The following is a 12892-nucleotide window of genomic DNA, read 5'->3' as shown; positions in this document are numbered from 1 at the left end:
TGCAGTGAAGGCACCAATTGATAACGTCGCCAATGAAGCACTTATTACCCACCTCAGATGCAGGAATCAGCACATCCTTGCGTCCTCTCCCGCACTGCCTCCTTTGCTTGAATGCCGTCCTTAAGTGTCAAGGATTGTTTTCTCAAAGGCACGTTTTACATGAAAGAAAATAAGGAAAGAACATCAGTGTCAGAGCTTCCCTCCCTCCAATGAAATTACTGTTGAGCATGCTTTGTGTTCTGCGGTAAAGGCATGTACTGATAACACCGCCAATGAATCACTTAGTACCCACCTCAGCTGTAGGAGGCAGGATGATGTTACTGCCCCTATCTCGTGATGGTTCAATGTTGCTCTCAGGGAATACATGAATGATGTGAGGGTGCTGGAAAAGAAGCACATTTCTTTTGGGCTATGAACATAAAGCTGGCCATTTAGCCCAGCAGTTCCCTGCCAGTGGTTATGTTACTCGTGCGTCTTTCCATCCATTCCCATTTAATCCTGCCTACTACTATCACCAGTTGTGTTCACAGCAAGAGCATTCACATTTCTGCTACCACTGGACACGGCATGCTTGTTTCTTTTAGTGCTCAGTCTCTTCTTGCTGAATATTCCCCAAGTGCTTGACCCCTTTGGACGCCCTCTTTGCTTGACAGGCAGCAACTGGCAATTGCGGAGTCTCACAAGGCTCTGCATGGTTGTTTCAACGTCGGATGGGGAAACAGGTGGCTGTGTGTCCATGAGCACTGCCCTGATGGGTGTAGGAGCAGGTAACTGTGTGCCCATGAGCACTGCCCTGATGGGTGTAGGAGCAGGTAACTGTGTGTCCATGTGCACTGCCCTGATGGGTGTAGGAGCAGGTGACTGTGTAACTGAGCAGCAAGAGAGGGTACCGCAGGTAGGGGAAGTGGAGATTTGAACAGGCAGGCATATGTATGGTCCATCAGATCATTAGGCCAGGGGGTGAGACGCTCAGTATCCAGGGTTTGTGACACGTGACTGATGTCTAGCGCGCGGCCACCTCCATCCGAAGGTGCTTCCGGGCAATTGTTGGGCATAGTAAATGGCTCCATCTCATCAGCCAGTCCTTGCTGCCAGCGGAGAGTCTGTTGCCGCAGCCAGTCCAGTCTCCTCATGAATGCTGCCGTTCCACTCTGCAGAACGGCCTGTTGTAGCTGGTACAATTGATCTGAAAGCAAGCGGTATTTTTCATTGTGGCTGAGGGGCCTTGGCTGTTCCTCTGTAATCACAATGGCAGCAGCCATGCCTGTCGTCGTTGGTGTCTGAGATGCACGCCAGCGACAATTGGGGGCGAGCCTGTCCAAAGGCAGACCCAGATGCCTCTGCACAACAACAGCATGTTTGCAGGGCAACAAAGTCTGAATGGAGAAGATGCAGCTGCAGGTAGCCTGGCAATCATGTATCTGCAGTGTGTACTGTTTGGCGCCAGAAATCACAGTCACTGTGCCTTCATCCTGCTACATGCGGTGGCCCAGACAATGGAAATGTTTTCAGAGCAACTCACAACAGGGACTGGAGAACATGCGGTGGCCCAGCCAATGGAAATGTTTTCAGAGCAACTCACAACAGGGACTGGAGAACATGCGGTGGCCCAGACAATGGAAATGTTTTCAGAGCAACTTACAAAGGCAGAGCAACTTACCTTGGAACAATCTCCTGTGTCAAATAAAAATGAAGCAAATCTCCAAAACGAATAAATAATTCAGATAAAATGCGAGAAAATGCCCGACGAAACCTCCCCTCCATCCACTTTCAAAAAGTCGCGCCGAAGCTTTGACACATGCACAGAGGCCAAACTGGCACGTCAGCGAGGAAGACGAAATAACGCGATGACGTCATCTACGCATGCGCACAACGGTCCTGGCAGGTCGGACCGCAGCGCATGCGCAGAGATGAGGAGACTGTGTGCGCATGCGCGTACCATGTCATCTGCGCATGCGCAAAGCGGTCCTGGTAAGCCGGACCGCAGCGCATGCGCAGGGGGATGAGACCGTCTGCGCATGTGCGCACCGCGGCGCATCCTGATGACGTGTCCGATGAAGTAGCGTTGTCATGAATTACTTTGTTTCAGTAAATCTTGCTTTCCTATCTGCTTCCATGTTGTGAAATGGCTGATTTTATTACAGTAAATTTGGAGTGAAAATGAGTGTTCTTTATGCAAACTCATGTCTCGGGGCATCACTAACAAGATGGATCTGATTTCAGTTTGCCTCATGAAAAGGGGTCAATTGGTGCTGTGCCATATTTTTTTCTCTTCCCATATCCATCGGGATGAAGGGTCAACTTTGCATGTGTTTCAGAGCAAGATAATGGATTTCATCGTTCAGAGGACACATTACTGAGATTGGACAGGTGCAGTTCCAGGAGTGGTTTACATTTCTCTAGCTATGCTGAGATTCAAGTGCACAAGACATTAAAAGCAGCACTTCGAGAATAAAACCATTTAAAAAAAAGACAAAAGGTATAGAATGTAAAAGTCAAGTCTTAATGTATAAAACCTTAGTTAGAGTACTGTGCAGTTTTGGGCTCCACATTATGGAGCGGATGTTTAGGCAATGGAGAGAGCACAGCGCAGACTTACTGGAGTGTTGCCTGGTATGAGGAAATATGAAAAGAGTTGGGATTATGGGGGAACTTGGTAATGGTGTTTAAAATTTTGAAGGGGAGAGTCAGAGTATATAGAATCAAACTGTTTCCGGTGGTTAGGGGCATAGAATACATGGACATTGATGTAAAAGATTTGGGACAGAGAATGGGAGAAACATTTTTTATATAGCTGGCAAAGCTCTGGAATGCGCTTGTGGAATATTAATGATTGAAGCAGAAACCACGTAACCATTTAAGACTAAGTTAGAAAGGTGTTGAAGGAAAAGGGAATAAAGGTATTTAGAAACTAAGTGGGAACATGGGATTGATTAGGACTATTGCTAGATAAACACCAACATGGCAATTTTCTGTGTTGTATTTCTAAGTAATTCTACAATCAATTACTACATTCATTTGGATTTATTTTAAACTGTTATGTCAAAATGTAACTGCAAATAGAACTCTCCATATTTCAATCAAGACAGATTAAATTACTGTGAATGTAGTTTAGGATTAACCTCTTTAATTGCTATCCACTTGCTGTGAATTTCAATTAAACAGTGTTAAGTGGAATTATCAACTGGTTGATACAGTGTAGGTTTGTGATTGGCTGGCCAACCAATTATGGAGTAATTTGTCAATAATTCCACAAATTGAGGAATACAATTAATTGAGACTGTGAGCATTACGACGTAATGAATGTCTCCTTTCTCAAAGGACCTGTGTTTTGATGGTAACTAGAAAGAACATTTAACCCATTGGTTTAGATGACAGTATCATGCAGGATAGATTTGCTTTGGAGTGGGTACAGTGCAGATTTACCACACCAGAATGATACTGGGGTTTAAAGGATTAAATTATGATGACAGGTTGAATAAATCTGTATTCCATTGAGGTTAGAAGATTGAGGGGTGCTTAAAATGTTAAAAGGATTCTATAGGATAGAAACAGAGAAACTATTACCTCTGATGCAGGAATCAAGAGCGAGGGGACAGAATCTTAAAATTAGAATCAGACCATTTAGGAGAGAAATCAGGAAGCAGATTTTCACACAAAAGGCGCAGTAGAAATCTGGAATTCTCTGTCCCAAAAGGTTGTGGATGCTTGGTCAATTAGAACTTTTAAGATTTAAATTGATAGATTTTTGTGAGGTAAGATTATCAAGAGATATGGAGTGAAGAAAGGTAAATGGAGTTGAGGTACAGGTTTTTTTTTTTAATTTCCAAAATATACTTTATTCATAAAAATCTGTAAAAATTACATTGCCAAACAGTTTCCAAACAGCACCAAAAAATACAAACATTGCAAGGGAGATCAGTTTCCTTCAATACTGTCATGAGTTTCTTCCAACCCTTCCGTTTCACAATTGTCATGTCAATTACAGTTTTACATTTACAGCAATTGAGAGTTGAGGTACAGGTCAGCTGTGATCTAATTGATCAGTGAGGATCTGAATGACCTACTAGTGTTCCTATTAAACCTCCTTATTGCTCTCCTTTACACAGACTGGTGTTGGTGACAGGTGGTCTGAGGTTTCATGCATAATAGTGATGTCGAGCATGATGCCATCCCCCCCCCCCCACTCTTTCCCCCCCCCCCCACTCTTCCCCCCCCCCCCACTCTTTCCCCCCCCCCCACTCTTTCCCCCCCCCCACTCTTTCCCCCCCCCCACTCTTTCCCCCCCCCCACTCTTTCCCCCCCCCACTCTTTCCCCCCCCCACTCTTTCCCCCCCCCCACTCTTTCCCCCCCCCCCACTCTTTCCCCCCCCCCACTCTTCCCCCCCCCACTCTTTCCCCCCCCCACTCTTTCCCCCCCCCACTCTTTCCCCACCCACTCTATCCCCCCCCACTCTTTCCCCCCCCACTCTTTCCCCCCCCACTCTTTCCCCCCCCCCACTCTTTCCCCCCCCACTCTTTCCCCCCCCCCCACTCTTTTTCCCCCCCCCACTCTTCCCCCCCCACTCTTTCCCCCCCCACTCTTTCCCCCCCCACTCTTTTTCCCCCCCCACTCTTTTTCCCCCCCCACTCTTTTTCCCCCCCCACTCTTTTCCCCCCCACTCTTTCCCCCCCCCCACTCTTTTCCCCCCCCCACTCTTTCCCCCCCCCACTCTTTTCCCCCCCCACTCTTTTTCCCCCCCACTCTTTTTCCCCCCCCCCCACTCTTTTCCCCCCCCCCACTCTTTTCCCCCCCACTCTTTCCCCCCCCTCTTTTTCCCCCCCCCCACTCTTCCCCCCCCCACTCTTCCCCCCCCCACTCTTCCCCCCCCACTCTTCCCCCCCCCGACTCTTCCCCCCCCCACTCTTCCCCCCCCACTCTTCCCCCCCCCACTCTTTCCCCCCCCACTCTTCCCCCCCACTCTTCCCCCCCCCACTCTCTTCCCCCCCCACTCTCTTCCCCCCCCACTCTCTTCCCCCCCCCACTCTTCCCCCCCCCCACTCTTCCCCCCCCACTCTTTCCCCCCCCCACTCTTCCCCCCCCCACTCTTTCCCCCCCCCCACTCTTTTCCCCCCCCACTCTTTCCCCCCCCACTCTTTTCCCCCCCCACTCTTTTCCCCCCCACTCTTTTTCCCCCCCACTCTTTTTCCCCCCCACTCTTTTTCCCCCCCACTCTTTTCCCCCCCCACTCTTTCCCCCCCCACTCTTTCCCCCCCACTCTTTCCCCCCCCACTCTTTCCCCCCCCACTCTTTCCCCCCCACTCTTTCCCCCCCCACTCTTCCCCCCCCCACTCTCTCTCCCACCCCCCACTCTCTCTCCCCACCCCCCACTCTCTCCCCCCACCCCCCACTCTCATCCCCCCCACCCCCCACTCTCCTCCCCCCCACCCCCCACTCTCCTCCCCCCCACCCCCCACTCTCCTCCCCCCCACCCCCCACTCTCCTCCCCCCCACCCCCCACTCTCCTCCCCACCCCCCACTCTCCTCCCCCCACCCCCCACTCTCTCCCCCCCCCTCTCTCCTCCCCCCACCCCACCCACTGTTTCTCTGTAGTTTGACTTGGAGGCTCTTTCACAAGGTGCTCAGGTTCCATGCATCAAATACCTTGCTGACTAACTAAGAGTGTACCAAAAGATTCCCTAAGTTGCCTGGCTGTCTTTGAGGAGTCTAACACTCCCAGTCTGGCACTTTACCACATGACTTCACTGTTTAATAGCTCCAGTTCAGCAAAACCTTCTTTCCCAAATTAGTTTTCTAATCAGAAATTAATGTGGGAGGAAAATAGCTTTTGCTTTAAAGCACTAGAATTGTGTTTTTTTGATTGATAGCAGGACCAACAATTCGCAGAATTTGCCACATGTTCCTGTTTATAAGTACTGCAAGTAATACGAGTACAAGATGGCTCCTAGGTGCTGTAGTTCAGCTGCACAGTGCATTTTGGACTACAGTTCATAAGAGTGATGTTGTGAGTTTGAGAATCTTTTTACCTGGGTAGGCCTCTAACTCAAGTGTGACAAAACTTGGGCCTGTAGTTGGAAATGTTACAGAGATTTCAGGGAAGAGAACTCTAGGAGTACGGTTTGTTGTATTGTCAATTATTGAATGTTTATTCTTTTGGAATGTTATTTTTAGTACTACAGCCTCAGGGCATTGAGAAAGAAAGATGATGGCTGGAAGAATTTCGAAAAATATTTTGAGCAATTTCATTGGGTCCCTTTCTCCTAGCAAGTTATTTGTTGGTAGTTTTTTTTTGTTATTGGTTTTCGATTGGAAGCTTTTTCACTGTTTGCTCATTCTTCATTGGTAGTTTTCCTACCTTCTTGCAGTTTGTGGGTTCAAAACAAGCTCGCAGACAAAAATTCTTGTGAGCCCAGATGGGCAGGTTGAATATTAATGGTCTCCCTGCCTTGTCCTTTTCAAGCTCCCAGCTTGCTCTTGGTTTGCTTTGTCATGTTCTGCCAACATCACCCAGCTCTGATCTGCGTCTGTTCCAACAGCCTTACAAACAGTCACATGCCATTATTATCTTACCACAGTAAAAACTGCTCCTTCGACAATTGCTACACAGAGTTTCCAAATCTAGTTGGACGTATTCCAGGACAGTTCATCGCATGACATCTTACATTCATTCCTCCACCCTTATGCTTCTGCCGCTGGTCACCCAACATGTCTATCCTTGCCGAGCAACCATTGGAAAGCAAACAGGTTCCTCATTGCTCGATTGGATGATTTTTGACTGTCAATTAAGCAACCTTTTTTTTCCTAGCTCCAATATGTTAATAACTAAGAGGATTGGAAGACTGGAAAGATATTTTGTTCCTAATTCCATAATTGAATTCTTACAACCAGAATAATGAATTCAACAAGGACACAATCACAGTGAAGATTACAGATATGGCATTTCAGCCACATGGTCAAAGGCTATTTTTGAGAACTGTACAGAAATACATCAGCTGTCCTCCAAAGATTAGAGCCCTAGCTTCATAGTTCAAATAAATAAAAGCTGCCATCTGTTGCCATTTGAAAGAAAATAAGGAAACCCGAGTCGTTTAAATATGTTATTACCGTTAAATGACTATTTCTAATAAAGTTACAGTGATCATGCAGAATTCATGATGGAATGGGGAGACAGACAGCTAATTAAAGCATGAGGCATGAGCTAAGCACTTTCAATAGTTAATGGGGTCTCTACTGCAGAATAAAACCTACTGAATCATTCATTATAGCTAATAACATGATTCAGCTGATTCTTTCTGATGAAGACTGAAAAGACTCTGTTAACTGCTCCTGGATGTCAGTTTACATCTCTCTAATATTTTTAGATATTTTTAGACTGTATATTAAACAAAGCCCAAATTAAGAATTGATTATTGGACTTTTCCACAAGTTAAGACATTAAATTTTAGAATCCTGTGACATTATATCGTAGAGGTAGAGTTAGCAATCCTCAGGATTGTTGTGGAGTCTCCAGCAATCACAACAACTTGCATTTACATAGGATTTTAACATAATAAATGTCCCAAAGTGCTGCACAGGGCATTATCAGACAAAATTTGACATCAGGCCACATAAAGAGATATTAGTACAAGTGACCAAAAGCTTGGTCAAAGAGGATGGTTTTAAGGAATATCTTTAAAGGAGGAGAGTCAGGGAAACAGGCAGGCATTTCTGTGGCCACGGACGTGAATCCAGGATGGTGTGTTGCCTACCTGGTGCCAGGGTCAAGGATGTCACTGAGCGGCTGCAAAGCATCCTGAAGTGGGAGGGTGAACAGCCAGCAGTCGTGGTGCACATTGGAACCAATGACATTAGTAGAAAGAGGGATGTGGTCTTGCAGTCAGAATTTAGATTACTCCCAGTGCCACGTGCAAGTGAGTATAGAAATAGAAGGATAAGACAGATGAAAGCGTGGCTGGAAAGATGGTGCAGGAGGGAGGGCTTTAGATTCCTGGGACATTGGGACCGGCTTTGGGGGAGATGGGACCTGTATAGGCCGAATGGGTTGAAAATACTAAAAAAAAAAGAGCTGGCACAGACAGGATGGGCCAAGTGGCCTCTTTCTGTGATTCTATGAGAGGTAGAGAGGCAGAGATTAGGGTCTGGACTGCTGTAGACCCTTGAATTAAAGATCAAACTTTCCAACATTACACAAGCAAATCAGAAGAAAAATCATAGAAGCGTTTAAAAAAAAAAAATTGTGCTTTCTTTTCATTTTCTTTGACACACTTTTCTTCTCGACAGTCTTGTTAGTTATAGCGTGGCTGCTATAATGATTGTGCTCTGTAGCTAAGATGCTAATTTCCACAGATTTTATGTGCGGTGTTATTTTAAAATTGAGTTTGTATTTGACCATCAGTTTGATTTGAGTAGTGTTATTGGTTCTGGAGCATAAGTATGAACTGTAATAGGGCATGCGTATGCTCTTCAAAGTTGGCTCGGTTGGTAGCATTCTCTTGCCTGAGTCAAAATTGTGCTTTTAAGCAACATTCCAGGGTTTGAGCATATAATCTAGAGTGACCAGTCCGGCGGAGTAATTGAGGACGTGATGCATTGTCACAGGTGCTGTCGTTCAGGGTAGATTAAACCAAAGCCCCATTTGCCTGTTCCAGGATTCAGTTTGAAAACAAAGATCTCATGCCAGTATTTGAAGAAAGGCCAGGACCACAATCCTCCTTCAACCAACACCAACAAATGGTCATGGCTGCTGTTTTGGTCTGCATAACATCTTTCATCAGTCATTCCATTTCAAAATCATTCATTGTTCATGAAGTTCTTGAGATGTTTTGAGATCTGTCAAGCATTTTATTCTTCTGATTGATCCCTACCAAACATGTGCTCAGTCATAGCTAATCGCATGTGCGATTCAGCAACTTTTAACCATTATCTTGATTTGCAGGCGGTTGCTCCATAGCTCCCAGGCCTGTCCTCCATTCTGAGTGCCCTCAGCCCTTTCCTCCTGCTTTCATATGTTGCAGTGTTGCGTCTTAGTACTGATGGAAGATATTAACATTCATCCATTTGCTGATTGCAGAATGTTTCAGCAGCTGTTGGTTTAAATTGATTGTCGTAGGATTACATTTTGCATGTGTATATAGTTGATACTTATGTAAATTATTATACAAGTATTTTAATTTGTGCTGAAAGCCTATTTTGAAAGTTGTACAAAATTATCTTTCAAGAACAGGGCGGCACAGTGGCGCAGTGGTTAGCACCGCAGCCTCGCAGCTCCAGCGACCCGGGTTCAGTTCTGGGTGCTGCCTGTGCGGAGTTTGCAAGTTCTCCCTGTGTCTGCGTGGGTTTCCGCCGGGTGCTCCCACAGCCAAAGACGTGCAGGTTGTGTAAATTGGCCATTGTAAATTGCCCCTAGTGTAGGTAGGTGGTAGGAGAATGGTGGGGATGTGGTAGAGAATATGGGGTTAATGTTTTTTTTTTCTTTGGCCTCCTTATCTCGAGAGACAATGGATAAGCGCCTGGAGGTGGTCAGTGGTTTGTGAAGCAGCGCCTGGAGTGGCTATAAAGGCCAATTCTAGAGTGACAGGCTCTTCCACAGGTGCTGCAGAGAAATTTGTTTGTCGGGGCTGTTACACAGTTGGCTCTCCCCTTGCGCCTCTCTTTTTTCCTGCCAACTACTAAGTCTCTTCGACTCGCCACACTTTAGCCCCGTCTTTATGGCTGCCCGCCATAATGCCCGTGTAGGTAGGTGGTAGGAGAATGGTGGGGATGTGGTAGAGAATATGGGGTTAATGTAGGATTAGTATAAATGGGTGGTTGTTGGTCGGCACAGACTCGGTGGGCTGAAGGGCCTGTTTCAGTGCTGTATCTATAAATAAATAAAAAAAGTAAAATGAACACACAGGAACACAAGAAATAGGAGCAGGATTAGACCATATGGTCCATCGAGCCTGCTCTGCCATCAATACGATCATGGCTGATCTTGGACTTCAACTCCACTTTCCCGCCCGCTTGCCTTATCCCTTGATTCCCTGAGAGACCAAAAATCTTTCTATCTCAGCCTTAAATATATCCAATGATGGAGCATCCACAACCCTCTGGGATAAAGAATTCCAAAGATTCACAACCCTTTGAATGAAGTCATCTCTCCTCATCTGACTCCTAAATGCTCGTCCCCTTATCCTGAGACCCTGCCCCTGTGTTTCAATGCGGAAACAATCTCTCAGTGTCTACCCTATCCAGCCCCTTCAGAATCTTGTATGCTTTAATGAAATTCCTCTCATTCTTCTAAACTCCAGAGAATATAGTCCCAATTTACTGAGCTTCTCATCCCAGGGACCAATTTAGTGAACCTTTGTTGTACAGTCTCCAATGCAAGTATATCCTTTTTTAAATGTCATGAGTCCTGCAGAAACCAAATTTAATTTTAAAGAAATTTTATTCAGCAGTCCAAACGCAAGTTGGGAGAGGGGGTTGGGTGGCCCAAGGCCAGCATTCCAAAGCTGGGAAATAGGAACACAACTACTGGAAATGAGGGGGAGGGCAGAAAGAGCAAAGTAAGCATTGGAATACAGAAATTACTAGACAATGAAGACCAAAATAGATCCAGTTTTCCTTCTAGCTGCCTATTAGTCACATGAGTCAACAATAATGGAGTTGTTTGTCTCATTGTGACAATCAACCTCTACAAAAAGATGCTGAAAGAAAAAGAAACTGGAGCGCAGAGACTACCATAAGATGAGGAAGGAGATATGAGAGAAGTTAAGTAGGAGGAAGGTACTGGGGGGGGGGGGAAGGAAGAACTAGAAAAGAGGTAACACCATTCTTGCGAACAAACTATTGAAATCTGTCTTGAAATTTGGCATGTTTAAATCTACTGATGCTTCAAAGAGGAGTATTATTTTGATAAAAGTCGAGTCGCAGCTTCCAATTTGATACCAATCAATTCATTCTTTCATCCTTTCTGAGTATGGCATGCTCTGCATTGTTGAAAATGTGACCATTTATTTCTGGCTGCAGGTGATGGAACATTCAGAGATTGCGCTGCAACATTCTGATAAACCTATTGATTGTTGTTTCAGATCTATAGGTACCTACCCGGCTTTGACTGGTTCTTCCTAGATCCAATCACCGAGAGTGGTATAATATTCCCAAGCGATGAGAAGTAAGTCAGTTATTTTTAAGAACATTTTAATGTAACAAATGTTTTAAAAAAAGTAATTATTTGGGCATTTGCAATACTAATTCTGTTTGTTCCACTAGTGGTAGGGAATATAGGATTAGTATAAATGGGTGGTTGTTGGTCGGCACAGACTCGGTGGGCCGAAGGGACTGTTTCAGTGCTGTATCTCTCTATGGCTCTATGAGCCCCCCACAATAATCAGACTGATTTTAATTGATGTTCTGCAGTGATGATGCATTCAAGTACTGATGGGAAAAAGTTTACATCTAGTGTCAGCCGTGGCTCAGTTGGTCGCACTCACCTTTGAGTCAGAAAGTTGTGGACCCCACTACACGGTCTTGAGCACATAATTCAGGCTGACACTCCAGTACAGTATTAAGGGTGTGCTGTACTGTCAGAGGTACTGTTTTTCAGTTCAGACGTAAAACTGAGGCCCCCTCAGATAGCCATAAAAGATTCCATAGCACTATTTATAGAAGAGCAGGCGAATTCTTTCCGGTATTCTGGACAATATTTATCGCTCAACTATCATCACTAAAACAGATGTTCTGGTCGTTATCATATTGCTGTTTGCGAGAGACGTTGCTATGCGCAACTTTGCTGCCGCATTTCCTACATTACAGCAATGACTGCATTTCAAAAGTACTTTGTTAGCTGTATAGCACTTTGGGATGTCCTGAGGTTGTGAAATACGATGCAAGTCTTTTTTCTTCTACAACCATTTGAAGCCAATTGCTTATGCAAAATATTTCAACCAACTCTGGCTGTTGATTTAAACTGATTGCTCAATGAATTATATTTTACATGTGTATATAACTTTGTTATTTATGTCAATTAATAAGTGGATATTTTATTGTGCTTAAAACCTAGTTTGAAAGTTTTTGCCTAGCAAACGTTTCCAGTTTAAACATTAACTTCATTTTAATAAAAACAAAATACTGCGGATGCTGGAAATAAAAACAGAAAGTGCTGGAAATACTCAGCAGGTCTGGCAGCATCTGTGGAGAGAGAAACAGAGTTAATGCTTCAAGTCTGTGACCTTTCATCAGAACTGCAAAGGTTAGAAATGTAATAGGCTTTGAGCAAGTGAACACTTTGGAAGGGTCAGAGGGGTGTCAGATTGAGGAAGGTTGTCTAGGCAGATAAGTGGATGGGCACTTAGTTCCTGGATCCGACAGTCCGCTGCTGGGTTTAGCTGCTGGGTTTCCCGAGGCTTGGGAAACCTGGCCATCCAGAGTTAAATTCAAAATGTTGCCAAAAAATGAGGATTGTCGTTTCATTATAGTTTTTAAAGTGCCAACATGGCTCCTGGGAGCCGGTTGGTCGCCCACCCCACCTCACTATCCCATGTGGAAGTAGGCGGGTTAGGGTCGGGATTCAAATTTTTAGCACTTTAACCTTCTACCTGACCCAAACCCACCTTTTTTGGGGGGGTTAAAATCGCTCCACCCCAGCATTTGAGCATATCATCGTGGCTGACATTTAAAATTAATGCTGAGGGAATACTGCATTGTTGGAGGTGTTGCCTTTCATCGAATAGAATCTTAAAATCTTACATCACAGGAAGAGGCCATTCAGCTCTTTAAAGCTTAGTCTTATTTGTAGGCAAATTCAGAACATAGTTTTTGTGAGAGTTAAACACAGGTTTGCAGAGCTAATATCATTCCTGTTATCCCAGTGCGACAAAATTCTGAGACTGTTGGGCATGAACTCAATTC

The 12892-nt window shown here is 45.2% G+C and overlaps 1 protein-coding gene across 1 annotated transcript in view; it reads left to right on the top strand.

The window, feature by feature from the left end:
* The window catches only part of abhd12 (abhydrolase domain containing 12, lysophospholipase), a 177492-nt gene that overhangs the window by 140573 nt on the left and 24027 nt on the right, over window positions 1-12892 (top strand). Inside the window, exon 10 of the mRNA XM_068044525.1 lies at window positions 11074-11156. Within this exon, the coding sequence (XP_067900626.1) occupies window positions 11074-11156 (83 nt within the window). The remainder of the gene's footprint in view (window positions 1-11073; window positions 11157-12892) is intronic.

Source organism: Heterodontus francisci, chromosome 13 (assembly GCF_036365525.1).
Source record: "Heterodontus francisci isolate sHetFra1 chromosome 13, sHetFra1.hap1, whole genome shotgun sequence".
Taxonomy (NCBI): Eukaryota; Metazoa; Chordata; class Chondrichthyes; order Heterodontiformes; family Heterodontidae; genus Heterodontus; species Heterodontus francisci.
Note: the sequence above shows the minus strand (reverse complement) of the source record. Positions and strands in the feature narration are given on the sequence as shown.